Here is a 25256-nt window from a genome sequence, read left to right on the forward strand (position 1 = left end):
AATCACAACATGGAATGACAACCATGTGCTTAGATCAGACTAGAATAGAACATTGGAATCCAACACTCATGACAAAAGAGTTATTGTGTCGACCCCTAGTGGTTCTGGTAGAGGAAACTACTCCATCTTTACAACAACAATTATTTCTAACCAGACTTTTTGCAAATTATGTTCATTAAAACTATGGTAGAATAGCCATCTCATTCTATTACTCTAAAATTCAAAAACTGTATTTATATTCTGCATTTGTATACAAATTTATTAAATGCTCTTAATATTCTTTTAAATGCTTAATTTAGTAAAAATTCCTTTCCTTAAGCTGTTTCGTTAGGTTTAACCTGCTGGTATACCAGGACATTAAGATGCTTTCGTTGCAACCAATACGAGAAATAAATAACAAAGAGCACATGAATTTGAAATACATTAATTAATGATATTTTAAGAAATTTGTGAATTTAAAAGATGAAGAGATTGTAAAGGATAATTCAACTGTCGTAAATTCTTATAAAACCTAATACATAAGCCAATTTTTCATACTAAGGAAAAGGAAAGACAAATATGTCTCTTGCTTTACCGGACATAATTACTGGGCTGCGAATGCTCCCCCAACTAATTGTCATTGAACACTTCAGCCAAACTAATCGTTGTAACTCATTCAAACCTAAGGAATATATGAAATGAATACAAAGGAATACACTGAAAATATAAAATGTCTTACTGTAGCCAACTCTGTTAGTTTCTCTTGATCTTCTGAGTTTGTTGCACAAGAGGCGAAAAATTGAAGTAAATTCGGCGATGGAGGTGTTGTAATGTCTAAAAATCTTGTCAGCATTGTACGCAGAGAACAAGTTGGTAGTCTGTCATGTGGTATCCAGTTCCTTACTATTCCTGTAATTTCAGTTCTTTTTATATATTAAAAAGTCTTTTTTTTTCTATAAAAATATAAAATAAAATAATAATAGTAAATTACCGTCAGGTGTTGTATTTTCTTTTAATATTTGCAATTGAACAGATTTATCAGGATCTATAGCGCTTTCAAGATGTGATATAATGCCTTCTACTAGCTCTTTTCTATTACAGGCAAGAACTCCCACGTGATCTCCCGGCTGGTAGGAAATATTCTCATTTCGTTCAATCTCCAATAGCAACGTCGCTCTGGTAGATCCTTTTCCATGTAAATTTCTTTTACCGAGTAATGGACATTTCCACACCTTCTTGTTGTGTAAATGTGAAAGAGCTGGAACAGAACATCAATACATTAATAATGTAATGACCTTAAAAAGATTTATGTTAAAATGGGTAACGTTATTATTCTGTGGGATTTATTACGCCTTTCAATTACTAACATGCGTTTATTGGTTCTTTATAGTTAGTTGTTGCTCCCTAGAATTTAGCACTTATTGTTCATAGGATGAGGTCAGCTATAAATTTGCGAAATGTAGCTTTCAATTTCAATTTTGGCCCCGGTACTTGAGAGAGTAAAAAAAAATTATCTTTTAAAATTTCTTCTCACTTAAAGCCATAATCTTTGAAATGTAGAAGTATGCAAATTACTAAAGATATAATTTTCGTTCCCCATTTGTCTGTAACTCTTAAACTCAAAGCGTACATATAAAAGCTGTAAAAAAAAAGAAGAAGACGTTAAGCCTTGAAAGAATGAAACTAAGGAGCTCCAATTCTACTTGTCAATGAATAATGAATAATTCAATTTTAGTGAAAAATCTTTTTTTTTTTTTTTTTTTTTTTTTTTTTTTATCTTTTATTTGAAATTTACACCTGCACTCGTACAGTACAATAAGTAAATATGCTGTGCGTAATAAAAATGGCGTGGCAATCGTGAATGATGATCATCCAGTGATGACCATCATTAGTCTACCAGTTGGTCACGGGGCCAACGGCGCCTCAGCCGTCTTCGGGGGTTGGAGGGAAGTGTGGCGTGAAAAATCTTAACATATTAAAAGTTATGTAATGAACAAATGAATAATAATCAGCTGATAACGAAAAAGTATGATAGTATGCCCCGTTTGGAACAGTATATTGTAGCATTAAGTTTGATAACTGACCATTAAAAACAGAAATGGAAAAAAAGAAGGTCACTAGCAGCGCTGAAAGCACAACTGCAGTTGGCTTATGGAAACTAGATAGTTAGGGCATATCTACTAACAGGCTATATCTGTTATACGCGTTGTTAGCAGAGGAATAATTTCAGTGGCACTAAAAGCCCTGGAAAAACCGTTACCCACTTAAGGCGGAAAAATATTTTAGTTTAAGTAAAATAGGATAAGATTCCCTGAAGAAAAAAAGTGAAGTGCTTTTTATAGTTGATCAATTAATGAAACACGTTTTTAGGTAGAAAATAATTTAGGTTATTTGAGAAATTAATTATCACTTTATGAGAGGTTTTACAACAAAATTCAATAATTTCACAAGCAAACAAACAAACTAAAAATCACCTTTACATAGATCTTGAGTTGCCGATTCCACAAATCTAACCGTCGACGCGGTTACTGCTTCTGAATGTAACATTTGAGTGGCTTCTAAAAACGTTTCATCACTGTCCAAACAAAATGTATCACAAGCAACCTGTAAACTCATTCAGTCAATATAAAGAAGCATTTACTAGATTATAAAAAAATGAAAGCTGAGAGTTTTTAATATCTTCAATATAATTAAAGATCAACAATTCATTTAATGGTTATTAATTGTAGAAATTGTATTATTTGTTAAAAAAGTGAAGTAATTTATGCATTGCTTATTCAATAACTTTGTAAAATGAATCTTTAGAGAGAAAAACAGAATAAAAGTTTAACCTACACTGAACACTTCTGGTGCCCATTTATTAAAGGCTTGGGCTTGTCCGCACATTTCGTCACCAGTTGTAAGTTTTACCAGACGTTCGCCGCCTAATTCACCCAATAAATTGTCAACATACGATCCAAAAGCACAGAAATTTGGATAAGCACTTGATCCTAATGCAAATACAGCGAATCTATAAAATAACAAAAAATTGAACCATATATCATAAAAACTTAATTAAAAATGATTAAGTACCAAAAGAATAAAATTTGTTCAAGAGATTTTTACCGAACATTGCTGAGTGGGCCGAAAACATCTGCATCACCAGTTGATCCACGGAAGGAATCACATCTTTCCAGAGATGCTTGACGATCGGTTTGACTATTTGCTTTGATGAAAGAAGCTGAACTGGCTAAAGTGCTGTGCAGAATATTAATAAATTTATTTGCTTATAAATACTTGTACCATATACTCAGACCAATAAATGATTATGTATTTGATGTTAATAGTATGTAATGCACATTTGATCCATTTCAATGAGGAGATTTAGCAAAAAGTTGTTAGGAAATTCACACGATTTTCCTTAAGTTTTTCCAATTTTGAATTGGCCATTTATATACATTATGAAATTGTAAAAAGCTCTTTCGACTGTATTTATACATATACTGGAGCAGAAAGGCACGCAGAAGAAGGAGGTAGCAACTTAAGAAGCTATTGTGGTACGTACTGGGGACGACTCCCAGTCTAGCATTGGATTTTATTTAATAAGAGAAATATATAGTAAAGTATGTTCCCTAGTTTTCTACAACCGAAACACCTAATTAGGTAGCTGAGTAAAGTCTGCCTCAAAATGTAGGCAAGGCATTATTTACTTTAAATCACTTCTGACATTATCTACTGGAGCATTGTTCGGTGGGAGGAAAGTTTACATCTCCATTCCTTCTATCAATAAAATCGATTTTAAAAATTGTCAATTTTAATCATTTAATTTTAATCCACTACTTTATCATTTGTTTTTTATTCGGGTAAAAATAGGTCTTGATATAACCTTTAATGTCACAGTCGAGTTCAAAACGTTAATAGTTAAATAAACATACGTTGAAGACTGCATTTAAATAAATTATTGCAATAAGAGAAAAAACTTACTTATTTGTGTGGCCATTAGGTAAACCATTTTCATCCATTTTTATTGTGTACAAACTCTGTGCGAAACCCTTTAACGTAAGAAAATAAATGGTAAAACCAAAAAAAATTAACTCTTGAAGAAAGTGACATCTCTTATTAATTGAAACTAGACACTCTACCTGTCCATTTTCTGGAGGGTCTCCGTTGCCAAACGTTGAAGCTACAACTAATAATAATGCTTCATGTTCAATTTTGCTCATATCATAATCTTCCATTGATAACACCTTTTTTTTAAAAAAAGAATATTATGATTTTACATTCAAATTTAATCAGAAATTGTATTTATCTTAATTTTATTACTTAAAATTACCTGGGAATGGAAAGCATGGCTAAAAATATCTCCCAACTTTCTGGCATACATTTCTGACTTTCCGGTTTCAGTAGCGAATAAGATGGTTGCTTTGATTCGTTTTGAAAGCGCACTTCCAAACAGTTTCGAAGTAAATTTGACAGCTCTACAATGAAAATTTAATTTAACTGTTTAGAAAAAGAAGTTATCAAGAAAAAGTAAGTATAAAGTTTTTCACTTACCTTGCAATTTGCTTGAAATGAAATTTTCTTTTCTCTTTTTTCAAACCATGTTTCACATCAATTTCCTTCCATTCATGACACTTCCAAGCGTCTTCCTACAAATGTTAAATATAATTAATTTTTAACCTTGAGTACGTTACAAAACTAATTCAAGAACATAATAAATAAAATTACGTATCTAGTATTTACCTGATAAATATAACCAGGATACAAAAAATAGTTAGCCATTTCTTGAAAGAAAACTGGAGTAGCACTACCTGATATAGGTGGCACAATCCACACCCAATCTGCTGGACAACCGCCACGAAGTCTTTGCTCATTTTCTAGATGTTTCATGAAAGATTCAGCGGCTGAATGATGATCCACAATTGTTACATTATGTAACTGTAAACAGTTTTTCTAGTTATAAATTAACAGATTTTCTTCAATAGTTCAAAATTGTTACTTATTTATTATTTCTTTTACTACAATAAGTTGATAGGACCCTTATTTAGAAAGAAAGAGATCTTGTAGCCTTTTTTTATGGTACGCTGTTCTACGCATACACTGAACACAAAGAATTTCTAATGACGCATCAAGCATATATATATTTAATACATACTTATCGTCAATCAATTTTATAAATCACCATTTTAAAGGATTCCGGGAAAAGACATTCATTTAAAGGACATTGGGGAGTTTTAGTATTGGATCCAAATTTAACACGAAATATGTTACATACAACTTCAAGCCTTACAAATAATAATAAGAGAAGTTTCTCTCACTAGACTTTTAGAAGATCAGAAAACTTAAGCTCACTAAATAAATTGTTCATTTTTGGTCAACTGAAAAAAAATTGTTCGAAGGAATCCTGTTTTTTCTCCAATACTCCATTTTTTTAAAAATATATATAAGCATAAGAAACCAATTACTAAAATACGAAATAAAATAATTTCACACTTACGTGAGTAAGTAACATAGTAAGTGAGTTTAATGAAAATTATATGTATATAAAAAACATATTTAAGGTTGTCTTCTCTATAACGGCGCTTCATAAGAATGGTTAGTTCGAGAAGTTGACGCTAGGAAGCGCGAGCTCCTAGATTTGTAACTTTGAATCCAGGTTGAAAGAAAACTATAAAATAACCAAGTGCTTTAAATCCGAAAGAATTGCCCCTATAAACGTTATGTTTAAAAAGGTGTTAAACTAATTACTTTCTCTTACTTTTCAATGAAAGGAAGTACTGTAATTATTAGTGCAAAATTTTCGAAATCGCAGGCATCTGAAACTTTACACTTTGATTGGTCTCACCAGAGAGAGATTACTGTAATTTTGTGAACAATACCACTCCCATCGAAAATACATTACTGTCTGTATTTTTCACTTTTTAAAGATTCTCTAGAGAATGATTGCAATTTTCTTTTTTTTTAAACCTATCTTAAATGCAAACATGTCGATCTTCAACTTTGATTTGGAATACGTTTATAAGGAAATTTGGGTTAGGGTTAAATCAGTTTTGAAGAGTTAGACTTCCTTCTAAAAGTGTTATTTCTGGATAATGTACGTATTTACAAACTGTATAATGTTACATAAGTATTAAATATATTTTAAAATTAGGTATATATAAGTTAGAAAGTATACAATGTTTATTAAAATGTAGGTTTCAGTTCCGAGTTTCAAAAATTAGTTCCAATTGGAACCATGAGAATTGCAGTAAGAGAGAGTGTTCATATAGGATGTTTCTTCCATAAATAGGATACAGTAATTACTTTAAATTTAATAATAACCGGCTCAAAACTGGCGATTTTAACTTTTTAAATTTTTTTTTTATAAATATAATTTCAGCATTTAATAAATTACCTGAAAGCTGTGAAGAACTGCAACATTAGCTTCTACCATTGCTAGATCTTTCCAAAGAGTTACTGGAGTTCTTGTATCAAGTTCCATTTTTTGGGCAATTTTCTAGAAAAATAATATAGAATAAATAATGAAAAACAATTTTATATTAATAGCTAAAAAAAAAATACCCACTTCTAGCATATTATAACGATTAGTATCACCAAGATTACGAGATCCAATTTCCGAGCTCATGTACCATCCATTGAAGGGCGCTGCAGTGAACTGGAGACCACCACAGTCGAACATCATGCCCGAGACGGCTGGCAAAGCGAACCATTTCAAGCCCAGCTCACTAAACCATTTATATCTGCAAATTTGATGTGTTTTAATAAAGCCAGCCATACAAAAAAAAATAAAAGCTAATTACGAGGGTCGTTTGAAAAGTCCGTGCAAAGTCAGAAAGATAGCACCACTGGCGCGTATCGAGGTTATGTTTAGTTAGTAGCATCTCTTGGAAGAACACACACCAAGTTTCAGCCAGATCGGTCTATTTCTTTGTGTTTGGCATTCGTTTGAATCGAGGAAGTCGAGTGATTTTCAAAAAATGGACGAAAAATAATTTCGTGTGTTGATTAAACACTACTTTATGAAAGGCAAAACGCCTCAGGAGACTAAAGAGAAGCTTGATAAACATTATGGTGACTCTGCACCTTCGATTAGAACAGTTTATAAGTGGTTTCAAAATTTTCGGTGTGGCCATATGGGCACAAGTGACGCTGAACGTTCTGGACGCCCTGTTGAGGTTACTACTCCAGAAATCATTGATAAAATCCATGATATGGTGATGGATGACAGAAGAGTGAAGGTGCGTGAGATTGCTAGTGCTGTGGGCATCTCGAATGAACGGGTACATAATATTTTGAATCAACATTTGGACATGACAAAGCTATCCGCAAGATGGGTGCCGCGATTGCTCACGCTTGACCAAAAACGAAATCGTGTGAAGTGTTGCAAGGACGGTTTGCAGCTGTTCCAGAAGAATCCGCAGGACTTTAAGCGTCGTTTCGTCACTGTGGATGAAACATGGATACATCACTACACTCCTCAGACCAAAGAACAATCTAAACAATGGGTTACCAAGGGGAAATCTGCGCCAAAAAAGGCGAAGACCGTTCCTTCGGCCGGAAAGATTATGGCGACTGTCTTTTGGGATTCGCAAGGAATAATCCTCATCGACTATCTGGAAAAGGGTAAAACTATTACAGGTGCATATTATTCATCGTTATTGGACCGTTTGAAAACCGAGCTGCAAGAAAAACGCCCACGATTGGCCCACAAAAAAGTCCTTTTCCATCACGACAACGCACCAGCTCACACCTCAGCAGTTGTGGTCGCAAAATTAATGGAAATAGGGTTCCAACTCGTTTCACATCCCCCCTATTCTCCAGACTTGGCTCCCTCGGACTACTATTTGTTCCCCAATATGAAGAAATGGCTGGCGGGAAAAAGATTTTATTCAAACGAGGAGGTGAATGCAGAAACGAATGGCTATTTTTCAGACTTGGACAAATCCTATTATTCGGAAGGGATCAACAAACTAGAGCAGCGTTGGACGAAGTGTATAAGCCTAAAAGGAGACTATGTTGAAAAATAAAAAAGGTTTACCCCAAAAAATTAAGTAGTTTTTTTTTTTTGCACGGACTTTTCAAACGACCCTCGTATAAAAAGTAAAGAATTATTTACTTAGGATGTGAAAGTGGTACTTCAAATACTAATTCTGGTGGTAAATCAAAATAATCAGGATCTTCTCCGTTAGCAGATAAGACCAAAGGCAGGACATCAAACATCGTGCCTTTTCCCTTCCATCCCAGTTTTATACAAATCTGATACAAATGATTTTATATTAATTCAATAAAAAGCTTGATGGTAACAATAAAAAGTATAAATCTAAAATAACTAACCTCAGTAAATTCAACGCAGGCTGGATCCCCGATAACTGTTCCATCTTTTGATTTATACCCAGCGTACGATATTAACTGTTTGTTCCATATTCGAAAATCATGTTTACCGTCAGTTCTATGTGGAAATATAGTAATAGCAGATCTGTAAGATTCAATATATTGTATTATTATCATAATCTACATTTAATATTTGCAAACGTGAATTTGTTTAATAAGGATTTCAAAATAAGGCAGATTTTCCATATTCTGTCTTCTCTTGTACAAATCTAATCGGAAATATTAATAAGGAGGTTAGTTGTAAGATAATTTTGTTTTGTTCTTGTTTTTGTTTTACTGCGCCACTACCATTTCATTCGTGCAATGAATAAGTAATGATATTACCATTAGAACTTTCACAATAAAGAAGATAGAATATTTGATCTTGCAAATAGAGGAATAATGTTCCATTTAGAATGGAAATATCCAACGTGAGAAGCTTAGGTAGAAAGCATCTAGTTGTTCAACTTAATACGGCAGTCTTTAGGGTCAAAATTAATGCACTACATATAAACATTTTATCACTCACCTTATATTGCCTTTATTTGTACTATATTTAATATGGTTACATAATGCTTCGAACATTCCACTTGTGGTGGTTACCTGACGGCAATCGAATACCTGAAAATTAATTGCACACACATAATTATTGATTTTGAGGGCAAAATTATTTTTAAAAAAAATATGCATCAGTCATTTAAAAAAAAACATAACCTATGCTAATGTGCTTAGAACTTGCCCCCTGAAATTGTGAACTACTATCTTAAAATTTAATTTAATTTAGCAGAATGTTAAAAAAAAAGATGAAATTAAAAAGATCAATATACTACGTCCATAACTTTAGAAGCAACTGCAACTACTTAGCCACTGCGTTGATTATTACATTTCGTCTGATTCCAGGATGAGCTTATAAAACTAAGAGGACCCTAAGTAGAATCAATATGCCAAGAAAAAGGAAAATTAGTCAACACTGGAAGAGGCCTCTGTCCAAAATAGGCCCAATTTCCACCATTATTTGTAACTGTTATGTAACATTATTTCAGACAATTGTAATTTTATAAATTGTCTATGTATTATTAGTTTTGTTTATGAAATTTGCAGAGGAAAAAAATACCTACAACTTTTTAAAACAAAAGCTATGTTATTACGACACGGTTAGAAAGAAATAAATGTTTTATACTGTTATTTTGTTCCGATTTCACCCAAAGATGGTTGGTTATAATTAAAAATATTTTTTGTTGCAAAACAATCGACTCAAAAGTCATTTAAGAGAGTTTTTCATAAGAAATCCAATGGTTTCAAAGTACCTGTGGGGAAAGTGTTTACACGTTTTAGGGTTCAAAACAAGCTCTTCGAGATCTGCACAATTATCTTTTTAGCTCATATGCACTTAATACTGTATTTAGAATACTAATTTCTTTGAAAAAATTTGGTTAATTCCTTTCTAATAATGAAGAACAATATTTGGAGACACTAGTTGTAACTATCATTCTCAAGTTCATCTTTAATGATGGGTCTCAAATGATTCCTGGTTACAAATACTTGGATCTTGAATGTCTAGAATCAATCCTACTGTTTCAGGATAGAGCAGTCACTAGTTTGAACGCTTCAATTGACCAATCACTATATTGTGGACTAAACTATTGAGGCTTTGATACTCTATCTAGGGCTCGTCCTTTAGAGGATTGGTCTTGTAAATTGTGGAAGTGATCTCTACTAAATCATCACGTTTCAATCCGAAGTGTCAAGTTCCTTGAACTGTGTTTATTATTAGTATTAATATAAAATTCTTCTTTTTGGGGACAAATGTTTCTTCTCACAGATAATAGACAATACATTCAGAGCCGCCTTTATTTACATAATGTTAACAGTGGAAAATGCGCAGATAGACGGGGATGTTGGATAATGTAAGATTATAATCAAGAGATTTTACAAGCCGTGAGCTCGCATGTAAAACTTGGTATTAATACCATTTTATATGATGGGGGAGTAGTTTTCACCTGTGATGTTCTCTTCTGAATTTAATTAGTTATGATCAATAAGTGTTTGGTATTACGGAAACGGTGAATATTAATTTTGGGAAAATCAAATTGATGTTAAAAGCCGCTAATAATCTTAGTAAATGTAAATGTTTAGTGATACATTAACGATAAAATAACCTTCTTTTATCAACACTAAACTGTTTACACAAACAGCATTAATATCGTGTTTTTTTTATCCAAATATTATCTCATGACTAATATAATATTCCAATAATAGTTCAATAAAAATACCTGCAATTTAGCCCACTGTATTCTACCGATACATCTAGGAGCGTTCCTCCAGGCTAATTTAGCACCATATACAAGTTCAGTCTCAGTTAGTTCATAGGTACCAGTAGCGGCTACTTCTTTCTCTACTTGGGCCCATCTTGCTTCATGGGCTGGACTTTGCAATCTGTAAAGCACACAATAAATATTGAATTGGCAATAATCCAGTAATACCAACCGATATGTTTACCTTGGAATAATGGCATTTGAAAGGGAACTGTGCAGGAATTCGTATTATTCAATCAGATACCTTTAAAAACCTCTCTAATAACAACAGCTACCTTTTTAGTTTGGTTAACCGAGACGGACTTTTTTTTTTTTTAATTGCTTTGGTCGAATTCTAGATTTGTCAGAAAATAGGTTTAACAAAAAGTACGACTCTACGGCTGAATAAGTTAAAGTTGCCGAAACTAGCCAACTTGATTTGATTTATAATTGCTTGAATTATGAGCAACCAATATTATTAGAAACGTTTATGTAAAATGATTGTAAGGCGACAAATTAATTATTGAAACCATTATTATAAATTTGACAGTGGCGATTAATACAAAATTTTTCCTGATTAATTTTTAGCAGCACTATCAAAGTAACCAGAATAATAGCGTTCCCGAACATCGATAAAAAAAACGACATTTGTACACTGTTCATTATTTTCCATCCTATGGAAATAAGTGAACGTTAGAGATTCAATACCTTTGTCTAATAATGGACTCAGTGAACTTAATGAGGATTAGAGTAAATTCGAGACTGGTTTGACAATGAACACTCCATTTTACAGGCACTCGCGGACAAGTTATCTATTTGAAGTTACTGACCGGTACTACTTGCTAAGCAAAACAAATATTTAGTATCAGTTAACTTGTTGGCCTCTTAATTTTTTCTCAGTACAATTTGAATTCAATTATTGTCAGTGAAGATCTTGAAAAAATATTTAAGTAATAACTGATAAACTTTCGGCATAGATTTACACATTTTGCAGAGACTTCGATTAATAATAAAAACACGAAGCATGGAAAGGTGCAACGAGTGTGGAGGTTATAATTAGCTGACTGCTATGATGACCTGTTGCCACTGCTGTCTTGATTAAGTTTGCATTAAATAGGTGTGAATATTTGGATTTAAATTATTCCGGTCTGTTCAATGAGTTTAATCTCTTTAATAATTCATGTTTGATTAATAGAGTTTAGGTTCTTTGACACTGGATACTATTTTCAATAAATTTCTTTAATTTCTTGGATAAAATACTAGCTTGGTAGTATGAAAAGTATTGTTGAAATATTGCTGTAAAATGTTGAGGTAGAGCGACGTCTGTCTAATATTTGAGACGTTGTAGTTAATATTAAGTTGGTTTGTTGCGCTTCTGCCGAAGGAGGGGATGACTGGTGTTTCGAAACGGAGCCTCAGAGGCACTTCCTCGGAGAAATAGTCTTTCCTAGGCTTGCTAGAGTATTTGATATTCCAAAATTCTAGTAGTACAGGGCTGTCATACACTGCTTATGGGGAAGAATTGTTTTGGTTTAGGGAGTGATCGTTCTGTAAGGGCCCCAGCTTTCTTCTCTTTATGGGGGGGTTCCCCACAGAGTCTAAATGGTTATTGGGTGTTAGGGTGAGAATGCCTTCCAAGAGGAATTAGTGGAATACAGAATAGGGTGCTGTGGGTATACGCCTGGACTAGTAATGATGTCACAATAGATCTTAAAACGTCGCAGCGTACTGCCGTACACCCCCCAAAAGTATTTTCGTGTTTTTTTAATGCAGATCTGCGAATATGTTCGGCCAGATTGTGGTATCAAATTGAGAGGTACGTTTGTCTGTCAGTTTGATACCTTAATCTGTGGTATACTATGACTGTTTGACCAAGTTTTTAAGCTCCATCTTTGCATTTCGTTTAGGTACGCCGATGGAAAATGTTCCAGAGAAGAGGTAAGATTGCTCTAAAGTGTTTTTTAAGAGCATTGTAATGCTAACGATACTAATAGGTATTAACTATAACAGTAACATGGGTGCTACTTTACTCGATACATATTATGTAAACAATACATCAAGTTTGTTGATCTAGTGATCTAGTACAAATAATTCTCCTCGGGTGTGATCTATAAAACAAAATTAAAAATAAACTAAAACACTTAGAGAAATAAACTGAAATCTCACGTAACAAAGGTGTTCTTTTTTTTCAGCAATCGAGTTTAGAAGGGGAAAAGTTAATGATATTGGAAAGTTTAGCGTTAGATTCAAGATCTAAGTCAACAGTGGAAGTGTCAATTCATTAGGAGTATAATTCCTAGTTGGACCACCTCTTGTCCATGAAGTCTAAGTTACATACATCTTATTCAACTTCCTTTTTTATTAACAGTTTGGGGATTGATTAAGTCAATATTTAGGGTTGACCGATTTAAATGTAATTGATATTTGATTTAAACTCTTGAACAAGCTAACAACTGATCAGTTGACTCCTTTTCCTTAATTTCTCTTGCACTTTACTATTTTCGTGCAATTTTAACACCGGAAGAAGATATTTTAACGTCATTTGAACCCCGAAAATAGTGTGACGATGGCAAGACTGGGCAATAAGTATTTGGACAAAAAACATCCAACTAAAATTTAAAACTTTTTAAATACGTCTCCATTTTATTTTTTAACTTGGTTTAATCAGTGAGAGTCCTACATCAATTTGGTTTGAAACAAGATTAATTTTAGGAAGGCACTGTTGGAATAGGGAGATGAGGGATCATCCTTTCTTGATTAGGATAGTTTTATTATTATATTGATTCTAAATAATTTTAATCCAACTAAAATTAAATAAAATTAATGGAGTTTACAAAAAAGGATAATTTTTCTTCAAAAAAAACCCCTCAACAAACTGCTGATGTTTACAAACAAGATATTATGGTCAATCTTTAGGCTCGTTAGAGTGTTTCTATACATTCGAGTCAGTTTTACAACAGTTTTCTTGGTAAAAGCAAAGGTGAAGATGTCCCAAATTAGCAGTTTTTTCTCATTGCTGATATTAGAGAATCAAAAATTACCATCAGGCAAGCCTCAAGTGACTTTATTGAGGAATTTACATGAAACTGCCGCCGTTTCGAATCTAACCTCCAGTTATTTTTTTACCCATACTCTTACAATCAGCATTGTCAAAAAGCACCGCCTTTAGCTGGCATTTCCACTCTCTAGGTAAGCTTAAAAGCAGATAGTAAAATTATGCCACACGGACAAGATACCTTAGAAGATCGACAAGAAAATGGAGTCTTGCTAATTTCTTTTAAACAAAAAATATTTGGTAAACGCTTCTGCCCCCCCCCCCAAAAAAAGTGATGAGCTAATGAGAAATAGCTTTCTAGCGTAATCTGAAGACAGGTTTTTGCCTGTGGAAAACAACAATTCTCATTGGGTAAATTTTAAGAGGGAAAAAATCAGCCTCACAAGATTAGTCTAGAGATAAGTTTTTCTGTTTAGAATTTTTGAGAAATGAGAAGAGAAAACGGTAACTAAACATCTTATTTTGCAAAACTACTTGTTGATTGGGGTAGAATGTTTACAAAGGACATTGTATTTGTGAGATAAAGAATCAAAGGATGATTCCCATGTTATTTAAATAATATTTATGAAGACAAAGAAAAGTATACTATTTTCACATTATGACAAAGATGGGCACAGAATTCATTGTCACAACTGTAGATAATGTAAATGTCACGAAAAACAATACTGTGATAACCAGAAAGATGGACGATATTTATCGTTTTATGATCTAACAAATGACAACCTAGCAACAAACGAGGGTCCTAATTGTATGCAACCATCTCCTCAGCCAAGTACGAGTGCAGAACGCCTTCTGTTATTCAACAACTTAGCACCACAACAGGATCAGATCAATACCTAACTAATATTCACTTTATTAAAATAAATTATATTATGGAGCAGAAGTGTGGAGCTCAACCAAACTCTATAACTCTTAGGCAAAATACTGAATGCTCCATACTACATTTCTAACCTTACCATACACACTGACCTTCACATCCCTTTTGTCTCTGATCTAATAAAGTCTCGCTACCGCAAATTTCACAGCCTCCTAGATCTCTCCATCCAACAACTCTCCTCTCCTCACCTTCCAGATAATCCTCCTCGTCGTTTGAAGAGGAAGTAGCCTAGGGACCTAGTTTCACCAATGGGCGATTGCTCTAACCATGACGTTACAAGTGAACTAAACCATTATCGACAAATCTACTAGATACAACCTTTGTTGTAGTTGTAAATATGGCTAATAATTTGAGTGAGAGAGACAAAAAGAAATACATTAATTTTTATTCGTATGATAGCATTTTTGAATAAGTGTCTTGGTCCGAAAGGCTGTGGACAATATCCGTGGAAAAACTATAGGTTTTATACGAGGTGTGTTCAAAAAGTAAGGGGAATTTTTAAATTTCGCGGGTTTGGAGAGTCTGATTGTAAAATTTTTTTTTTTATTATGTTGGTACACATGCCCCTGAAGTACGATAAAATTTTCAGTAATATTCATTGTTTACTTCTTAAGTGGCAGCCGTTAAGGTTAGACGTGTTTTTCGAGCTTGGCGATTTTTGTTTGTTAAAAAAAATGGATCAAAGAATTTGTATTAAACTTTGCGTAAAAAATGAAATAAAGTGTGTGAAATGTTAATAAAGGCATATGGTGAGTCTGCTATGAGTAAAACAAGGATTTATGAGTGGTATAAGCGTTTCCAAGATGGCCGCGAAAACGTTGAAGATGACGAACGACCTGGACGTCCAAGCACATCAACAACCGATGAAAACGTGAAAAAAGTGAAAGAAATGGTTATGAACGATCGCCGAATCACAATCAGAGAAGTCGCTGATGATGTTGCCATATCAATTGGCTCATGCCATGAAATTTTTTCGGATGTTTTGGGTATGAAACGTGTGGCAGCAAAATTTGTTCCAAAATTGTTGAATTTCGAACAAAAACAGCGGAGAATGGAAGTTGCTCAAGAGTCACTCAATGAAGTCGACAACGATGCGGATCTACTGAAACGTGTTATAACAGGTGACGAAACATGGGTTTACGGATATGATGTCGAAACTAAGGCTCAATCGTCCCAGTGGAGGCATTCTGGATCGCCAAGACCGAAAAAGGCTCGACAAGTGCGGTCGAATGTGAAGGTTATGCTCACTGTGTTCTTCGATTTTAATGGCATAGTGCATCATGAATTCTTGCCACAAGGTCAAACAATCAATAAGGAGTACTACCTACAAGTTCAACGCCGTTTGCGTGAAGCAATCCGAAAAAAACGCCCGGATTTGTGGCAAAACAATTCATGGAATTTGCACCACGATAATGCACCTGCTCACACTTCATTGCTTGTTCGTGAATTTTTGGCCAAAAACAAAACTTTAACGATGCCCCAGCCTCCATATTCGCCAGACATGGCTCCATGTGACTTTTTTCTATTTCCAAACATAAAGAGAACATTAAAAGGCCGTCGTTTTACAAGCATAGATGACATTAAAAGCGAATCGCTGAAAGAGCTGAAAGCTATCACAAAGATTGAGTTTCAGAAGTGTTTCGAGGATTGGAAAAAGCGCTGGCACAAGTGTATTGTATGCGAAGGGGACTACTTTGAAGGCGACAATATTAATGTAGATGAATAAATAAATATTTTTTTCAAAAAACGAAAATTCCCGTTACTTTTTGAACACACCTCGTACAAAATAAGTTTTTTATTTAACACATTTTAATAAAGAAAACTTTGAACAAAATTTAGAGGAAAATTCAAATCTCTGTAATCAATTGAAGTAGTAAATGCATTATTTGAGTTCAAAACCAAAATTCTCCAAATTCGCAAATTTAGTAAGCATATTTATCTCTTATATCTTTAAATATAGAAGATCAGCCTGCACTGAGATGGTAACTCAAAGGGAAACCTAAAAAAACCTGTGCTTTCTACCTTAATCAGGTAAACCTGGAAAAAATCCCCAAAAGTGGAAAATCCAGTATTGGAATTCTGTTAAGTTATAGAAACCTTTTCTGCCACAAAACCGATATTTCCGGAGTAAATTTGGAAAATGTTGCATGATCACAATGCATCCATTACTTAGTAAGAGATATTAAATATAATCTCGGTATTTCTCTCTCGGGAAAAATAGGGCAATTTTAAGATCTGAATGTGTAAATGGTAAAACTGTTACAATTTCTTCGAGAGTGCACCACTAACTAAGGGAAATAGCTCCCTAAAAGGTTCCTCCCTGAGGAAGGGCGTAATATATAACCACTTGAGGTAAAGCTCTGTTGGTATGTGCAAACAATTACTACGGAGAGCTTTGTGAAGACAGTTGGTGTAAATTAGAGGAGATGTTTACTTCTGCTGGTACCCAACACAAAGATAGAATTTATTTTAACCACCAACCACCTTTTGCAGTTAGAAAATTTATCTTCCAATAAAAAAAAAAGTTGGTTTGTCACTAATCTTACTGTTTGAAATTTGTCATCAAATTGTGAATTAATAATACAGAATCCTTCCCATATCAGTCCTCTTTTGGGAGCTTTGTTTAAAAAAAAATAAAATAAAAAAGTGGTCCATGGTGCAGAAGAAGCTGTAATTAGGGGCTGTCCGGTCTGGGCAACCAGCTGTGGAGAAAAAACCTAAAAATTCAAACCATATTGTTTCATAGACTTCTAGGAGCAGTATTTTTTTTAATTAACCAAAAAATAAAATATTATTCCGCCAAAACGGAGTGTTACAAAAAGAAATGTAGTATACCATAAACACACAGCATTACGTTTTTTGTTTTTCAAATTTCTTCTCTTCAGGGGCTTGTAAATAGCGGTAGGCAAGCTTCAATCCTTGCATTCGAAGGGTAACTCGGATGGGTCGAAAGCTTAAACCTTTACATTCGAATGGTAACTCGGTTGGATCAAAAGCTTGACTGTTTGGTCCAAGGATCAGACACTTGGAGCCTAGGGGTAATTTCCAAGCGAAAATTCACGCATCACTTAGACATTAAGCATCGAAAATAGGAGAAGTGATTTATTAGCCAGGACGCCATTAAAGCGCTGAGTTCATGTGTTATCGTAATTGGGAAGCTCACAAAATGGTTTAGAAATGACACGGGCCAATTCAATGACCTGGGCAATGGAAAAAAAAAAAAAAAACAATGTCAAAATGAAGCAATAAGTATACAATCACAGCTTGATCTTGGTGGATATTTGAAAATGATTTCTAGAAGATATGCTGAAGACATGCTGAGGAAGTTATAGGAAAACAGAACATTCCTTGTTCATCAATGAAGGGATTTTTAAGGTTAACCCAACTTCTACTCCATTCTGAAGTTTATACTGAATCTGCCAAAAAAAAAAACCCTAATTAGGACAATCCTATTTTGACTCTCTTTAAGGTCGAATGCAGATAGGGTTCTAGCAGCACTTGAAGTTCCGGAAGATAGGGAAGGCCAACACTATCAGTCTCCAGTAAAACTGATTTAATGAAGTCTCCTCTCAATCACCTCATAACCAAGAATGTTTAGAGTTATTGTATCCATACCTACGTATTATTACATAGTTATCAGGATAGTGAACTGAAATTGGTTCTTATCTTAGCTAAGAAAAAGAAAACTGCATTGGGATTTAGTATTAATAATTGATTGCAAACTTAACGTGCTCGACATACAGATCCATTGCATGAAGTAGCCCAGGGCTAAAAACCTCCTACAAAACCCTTAAGAAAAAGGCGAAAGCATTAGCTGAGAAAAACTGGGCGGTCGTTGTTAAAGAATGTCTGACCAATACCGCATGAGAGGGTTGTAACGTCAGCGGATTGATTGATTACCTTAATCAAGACTATGATCAATAGATTTAGAACTTGTTAAACGTTAGCAGTTTGCATCATTTTATTTTTTTAAAAAAAATATTGAAATGTAGACAAATTAAAAAAGAATCATATAATTTGTAAAGATTTGAGAGTACATTAAAAAAAAAACTCCAGTTCATTTAGAAAAAATTACCTATATAAAAAAATTTCAGTTTTAAGGTATTTTTCAAATAAGTTCATATTTGCCAAGTTTATTTTACAATAAACTTGGCAAAAATCATAAGTTTTAAAGCAGTAAACTCAATCAAACCATCGGTCCATCGGCTAGTTAGTTAATTTTGTAATAACAAAACTTATAACAAACCCTTAAACACTGATTTATTGTTGTTAACTAAAGTAAATTTGTTGTTTCTGTGTTAAACATTACGGCAGATTTTATGTTTATCAAGAAAGCTTCAAGACTTGAATTGATAGAATTGTAGTCAGTGGTTCTTCAGAAGCAAACAAACACTCATAAATGGTATGGCGGAAGTAGAAGAGAAAGTACAGGTGAATCTAAAGCGGAGAGACAGAGCAAAGGGATGCGAAGAGAACCCTTCTACTTCTATAGAGGAATATTATCAAGCAACTGAATGTTATTGATTTTAGACAAGAGTACCTTTTTGAAGTGGAAACCTACAAACAAGAAGAAAGCATTAAAGGGGCCCAAGAAAACTAAAGTAACTTATGAGATGTAGAGGTTGCAGGGTTGTCTGGATTTGAATGAGATGAGTGGAGAAGAAGTTGAAGATAGAAACCTAAGGGAAGTGAATGGAAAAGAAGATCCTCCTTGAAGATTGATCATTCGTAAATATCCTTAACCGCTGTAGGAATTAAAGAGAACCAAGAGGAAAAGAAGAAGAAGTCGAAAACCGCAGATTTTTTTTTTTTTTTTTAAAAAAAAAAAGGATGTAAGTAGAGTGGGACTACAAGAATGGATGGAGGGGAAACCCTCACGATTTTCGGGTCGAAAGACTACAGATAAGTCTAATAGCGTACCATAAATGCAGATATTTTGCTGAAGTCCATTTGTGCGGTGAAAAATAAACACAAAAACCGTGTTTTCATTGGCCAAAAAATATTTTGTACAGCCTCAGGTAGGAATAACTTACGTTCTATTTTCTTAAAGTCATGACGTACTGCTACAAAACAACAAACTACTGGTGAACATTTTGAAAATTTCAAGTGAATAATTTTAATATAAAATAAATATCTTATTTAACTAAATATTTTTACTAAGTATCGTTAATATTGCATCTTGAGTAATGTAGTACCAAGTAGACTGCGGCGGAATTGAAACAGAATGTCAGAGGCTCCAAAAGAATCAGACGGAGATGCAATTTAAGAATACAAAACTTAGATAGATGGTTTGTAGGACAAATATAATTCATTCTTTATCTTTGGAGTTAATTAAAAATTTTAATTTGAGTTCTGATCGAAAATAACAGAACTGGAATTAGAAAAACCGGAAGTAATTATCTGCTCTGATATAAAAAATACATTATTTTCTGTAATACCTTCAAATTGAAATTGAGGGAATTTTCTCCCTAGGGAGTTTGGATGGCGTACAAGGGTGAACCATTTTAGGAACACCGAACAGATTAAAGTTTGTGATAGAGAAAACAAGAAACATAGTTTCACGTTCCTCATCTAAGTTCTACAAAGCGATTGGAATGTTGTTTCTATACTCTATTAAAACAATTAAAGACCATGATTTAGAGCCAGTAAAATGACGTATAAAAATCCTTCTACGTATGATCGAATTTTGTGTGTAATTAATCAGCCTCTTCTATTAAAAATACTTCGCTGCCTATATTTTAATAATAATAAAATAAAATATTAAGGGTTATACTAACCAACCTTGCATGTATGTGTTGCGTTTTAATAATTGTAGAATCTAATAATGTTATAAAGACATGAACATTCCTGCATAAACTGTCTGGTAAGATTGTAAGTTGTAAGAAAAGAAAAATCTAATGGGCCAGCTACTGGATTCGAACCCGGTATCTTCGCGACACTGAATATTGAGTTAATCTCGTTCCCAACAAAGTTATTCATTAAAGCATTTGAACAGGACTAGAAATTCAAATCAAAACAGACTTTCTATTCATTAGAACTAATTCAAAAAGCCCAAACCAGTGAGAAACTAATCAAAAATTGCTTGTTTGAACAAACATAAAAAAGGCAGTATTTCTTTAGAACTTCAAAACATAAAAAAAAGAATTTTATTATAAATGAAAAACAAGGAACAGTAATACTCGTATTTTTCTCCACTGAGAAATGTTCTACCAATAAATTCAAACTGAAATGGCTTACACCTGGTTTTCAAAATCACAGAACTCCATCAAAACTTTTCCTTCCTGCTCTGTAATAGTTGTTTTTATTTTGTGTTCGTTTCTTTGAATTCTCTTTTCCTCATAACCTTTACCTTATATTCCTTATGATCTTTTTATTTCAAGGTAATTTTTTTTTGTTTCTTTTCTTGATGGTTATAAACTTTTATAATATAATCCAAAGGGAAAATATCTTTTCCAATAAGTATAGTTATACTTATACAAAGAGTTTGCAGATGAAGGCTTTTACTGAAAGTTGGAAAAGCGATCTTTATTAATTCTGCTTCTATTGGTAGATCTGAGGCGTTTCTCTGATCCGAGAAATGTGAAACACATCTGAAACATTTTGGGCGCATTTAATGGCAGTAAGTTATCAGCTTAAAGCAGAAAATGAATCCGTTCGGCCAGACTTACTTCAATCAGAGACAAAGAGAGATTGAGATGGTACATATCAATCAACCAGCTTCAATGATAAAAACCAACCGAACACAGAGTGATAGGGAGTCGAGCTGGTAACCTCCCCCCACAACCAATGTGAGAGAAGCATTAGACAATTAAGCAGAATGCAGAATGCACATTAGATATTGCAACTACCACAAGCCGAGCCCTGCTAACGGTACCATAATTATTCTCCGTTAGTCGTTGAACTAATTGAGCGATAAAGTCGATCAATTTTCAAGCAACCGATACTCTAAAGAATTCATCAGCAATTGGATTGATATCTTCCAAGATTATTCGATTAATATTTCAAACTCATGATAGTGTACAGAAATTAAAGCCTTCTTGCCCAATTCCCTACAAAACTTCTACAACTGCAAATGATATTTAAAAAAAATTTATTTGTTAAGTTACACCAGCTATAGGTAACAATGACAATAACTGACACCACTACAAACCCCACTAATTGAGGGGAGAAGTTACTCCCAATGATAACACTCCCAAAGTCATCTCCGAGGATTAGCTACTCTATTCAGAAGAGAGAAAATCGCCGAGACCACTGGCTGATTTTAATCGTCTAGGACAGGGGTCGGCAACCTATTTTAAGTAGTGAGCCATTTCTCCTTAAATTATTTTAATATATCTTACCAAGAGCTGCAAGGATGGTAGTGTAAACAAACTCTGTAGATCATTTGTATTCACAAATTATTATTTTTTATGATACTCTTTTTTTTTTTTTATTTGTTTATTTATTTTGCAACTGTATGCAGTACAATAAGCAAAAGAGATGAGTGATAAGGATGGCGCAAATACACATGCACGCATATGCATATCCATACATATACGCGCACATGCATGTGCACCAAGGGCGTGATTGGAGTGAACGACGACCATCCAGTGATGGAAGCCGTTAGTTCGCCAGATTGGCAAGCTTACACAGCAACCATCCTAGGAGGTCGACGTTGTGTTGAGATGGTCGCGTGGCCACCGCCGCTTTAGTCTGCGATTAGGATTAGAAGGAAGTGTTGTGGTAGACATGTTGTGGATCAGAGGGTTGTAGTGATCGTGTAGATTTGAATGGAGTTTTGTGTATCGAGTTTGGGCTATTTCAGAAACGAGAGGAATGTTGAGATCAGAGTGTATAGTATGATTGGAGACGTAGAAGGGAGCGTTAACTATTGTTCTCAAGATTTTAGACTGTAAGGTTTGGAGTCGGTTGATGTTAGATTTTTTGGCGCTTCCGTAGAGCTGTATTCCGTACGTCCATATTGGGGCAAGTAGAGCGGTATATAGTGTTCGTTTGTTCGTCAGGGTCAGTTTTGATCGTTTGTCAAGTAGTCTTTTCAACATTTTATACCTCAGATTGAGGTCAGTTCGTTTGAGTCTCGTGTGGGAGTTCCACGTTAGTCGCTTGTCAAGGTGTAGTCCGAGATATCGTACTTGGTTAGTGATTGGTATAGAAGTATTGTGGAAGGAGAGAGGAGGGAGAGTTTTCTTGTTTAGAGTGAATACTATGTATTTAGATTTTGATTCATTCACTTTGATTCTCCACTTTTGCAGCCAAGGTTCGAGAAGATTGAGGTGAGTTTGGAGTGCACGGCATGCTATAACAGGATCTAGATGAGGAGAAAGAATTGCAGTGTCGTCGGCGAATGTGAAAGTAATTGTAGTCGGGTGAGTTGGTAAGTCAGCAGTATAGAGAATATAAAGTAAGGGGGCTAGAATGCTTCCTTGAGGAACTCCAGCAAGTATTGGAAGGATAAGAGAAGAAGAAGAACCTTGTTTGACTTGGAAGAAACGGTCGGAGAGATAAGATTTAAGAATGAGGTAAAAGGTAGAAGACAGTAGGCGTTTGAGTTTATAAAGCAGTCCCGTGTGCCATACCCTGTCGAATGCCTGAGATATGTCAAGGAAGACACCCGGGCAATACTGCTTTAATTCAAGGGAAGTAGCGATTACATCCACCACTCGATGTGCCTGGAGAACAGTCGAGTGGCAACTCCGAAAACCGAACTGATGGTCAGGAATTATGTTTAAAGGTGCTATTTCAGTTTGAAGGCGGAGTAGTAGGAGTTTTTCAAGAACTTTCCCCAGGATGGGTAGAAGGCTGATTGGTCGGTAAGAGCTTGGGATATGAGAAGGTTTATTTGGTTTGGGGATCATTGTTACAGAAGAGAATTTGTAGAGAATAGGAAAGTAAGTGGTTCGAAGTACAGCATTATAAAGAGTAGTAAGAAATACTATTGCTTTCCTGGAGAGTTGTAAAAGGATGTTAGCTGTAATTAGATCATAGCCCGGACTTTTCTTTTTGGGAAGACAGTTGATTATGTCCATGATGTCTTTAGGAGTGAATGGCTTGGGAGGAGGTGAAAGTTGTAGAGGGATGTCCAGTTCTTTGAGAATATTTTCAGTATGTTGTAAGTCTTGTACGTCGGGATGAGCAGTGAAGACTGTAGAAAGATGTTCGGCAAAGTACTGGGCTCTCTCTTCGTCGGATTTAGCCCAAGAATTGTCCGGGCGCCTTAGTGGGTGAGAAGTTTTTCTGTATTTGAGAATTCTTTTGGTTGCTGTCCACAGAGAGTTGTCTTCAGTTGTGAGTGATTGTGTATAATCAGAGAATTGGTCGTTAAAGTAGTCCCTTAGTTTTGTTGTCAGTTCTCTAGTGAGTTGGTTAAACAGTCTTTTGTGAGAGGGATATCTGGTGCGATGCCAAAGAGCTCTTGCGCGACGTTTGCGCGTTATCAGTTCTCTCAAGTGTAGAGGTAGATTTAGAGGTAATGGTGCAGTTCTGTTGTATGAAGTCCGTTGAGTAGAATGCCAAATACTTTGTTGAATAGCGGTAGTCAAGTATGCCACGTTATCGTCTAGTTGTTGTGGAGTTTTTAAGGACACATTTAAGTTCAGTTTTCCGTCAAGAGTTTCTCGAAATAAGTCCCAGTCAACAGTTCCGTTTATTAGGGTTTGTCGGGGAAGAGCTTGTTTTGGGTGAATGTCAAGGGTTAGAATGATGGGGCTATGATCTGAAGACAAGTCGTTTAATGTGTGTATATCAGTGTGTAAAGAGGTAATATTAGAACAGATAAAGAAGTCAAGAAGGTCAGGTCTTTTGCGAGGAGAAGTTGGCCAGTAAGTCGGTTGAGAAGGAGATAAAGGAATGTAACTATTTTGATTGAGGATAGTCCTAAGAGTTCGACCTCTCGGATTCGCCACCCGGCTGCCCCAACTCGGATGCTTAGCGTTGTAATCGCCACCACATATGAAACGAGAACCAAGAGAAGAGAGAAAGGATGAGAAATCGTTTTGATGAATATTGTGGTTAGGAGGACAGTAAACAGCTGCAAAAGTGTAGGAGAAGGGCTCTGTCAGTAAAGAGACTACTGTAGATTGTAGGAAGGGTGTAGCGTTGTAGGGAATTAAGAAATGTTGTAAAGAAGTTCGAATAAGTATTGCAGTTCCTCCGTGTCCTGTTCCGTCGGGGTGATTGGTCTTGTAAGTCGTGTAACCTGGGATGAAAAATCTTGATCTGTCAGTGAAGTGCGTCTCAGTTATAAGGGCGATGTCAATACGTTTGTCTCGAAGTAATATTTCTAGTTCATGTCTGCGGTTAGTCAGTCCATTAGAATTCCAGAGGATGATGGTGAGAGAGTGTTGTGAAAGAGCCATTAAGGAGATTGGTTAGGAAGGAGTCTGGAAACGACAGTTGTAAGGAGAGATATCAGAGGTGTGATGAGGGATTTGAAGTCTGTTAAGAAGCTTGTGAGAAGTGTATTGATGTCTCCTGTGGATGAGGTTGTGGGCATTTGAGAAATAGGAGGCGGCTGAGGTCCCGCGGCCACCCTTGCATAAGATAGATTTTGGTTAGTGATGGGAGTATGCAGAGGAGGAAAGCTTCTTGACTGTTGTGTTGTTGGCGGTGGTTGTGGAGTACTCCGTTGCGCTGAGCGATGTTCGTACACGGGAGGCTGTCTCCGAGCTCGCTGCAACTCTCTGTACACCATACATCCTTTATA

General features: G+C 34.9%; 1 protein-coding gene and 1 long non-coding RNA gene across 6 annotated transcripts in view; one reads left to right on the forward strand and one right to left on the reverse strand.

Annotated features, from left to right (window-relative positions):
* The window catches only part of LOC141454592 (uncharacterized), a 319464-nt gene that overhangs the window by 44848 nt on the left and 249360 nt on the right, over positions 1 to 25256 (forward strand). The window lies entirely within an intron of this gene.
* Positions 1 to 25256, reverse strand: part of Nos (Nitric oxide synthase) — a 229640-nt gene that overhangs the window by 5155 nt on the left and 199229 nt on the right. For 3 of the 5 annotated variants that reach the window (XM_074128934.1, XM_074128932.1, XM_074128933.1), the window contains exons 3-18: positions 10602 to 10764; positions 8858 to 8949; positions 8293 to 8434; positions 8075 to 8214; positions 6524 to 6698; positions 6353 to 6454; positions 4702 to 4896; positions 4513 to 4607; positions 4292 to 4436; positions 4101 to 4205; positions 3943 to 4010; positions 3085 to 3216; positions 2815 to 2989; positions 2454 to 2583; positions 971 to 1237; positions 719 to 888 (exon numbers count right to left, since the gene is read on the reverse strand). In XM_074128934.1, coding sequence (XP_073985035.1) covers positions 719 to 888; positions 971 to 1237; positions 2454 to 2583; positions 2815 to 2989; positions 3085 to 3216; positions 3943 to 4010; positions 4101 to 4205; positions 4292 to 4436; positions 4513 to 4607; positions 4702 to 4896; positions 6353 to 6454; positions 6524 to 6698; positions 8075 to 8214; positions 8293 to 8434; positions 8858 to 8949; positions 10602 to 10764 — 2296 coding nt within the window. The other 2 variants (XM_074128936.1, XM_074128935.1) reach the window with 2 other exon arrangements.

Source organism: Rhodnius prolixus, unplaced genomic scaffold (assembly GCF_049639745.1).
Source record: "Rhodnius prolixus isolate KJV_2025 unplaced genomic scaffold, Rpr scaffold_9, whole genome shotgun sequence".
NCBI classification, from domain to species: Eukaryota; Metazoa; Arthropoda; class Insecta; order Hemiptera; family Reduviidae; genus Rhodnius; species Rhodnius prolixus.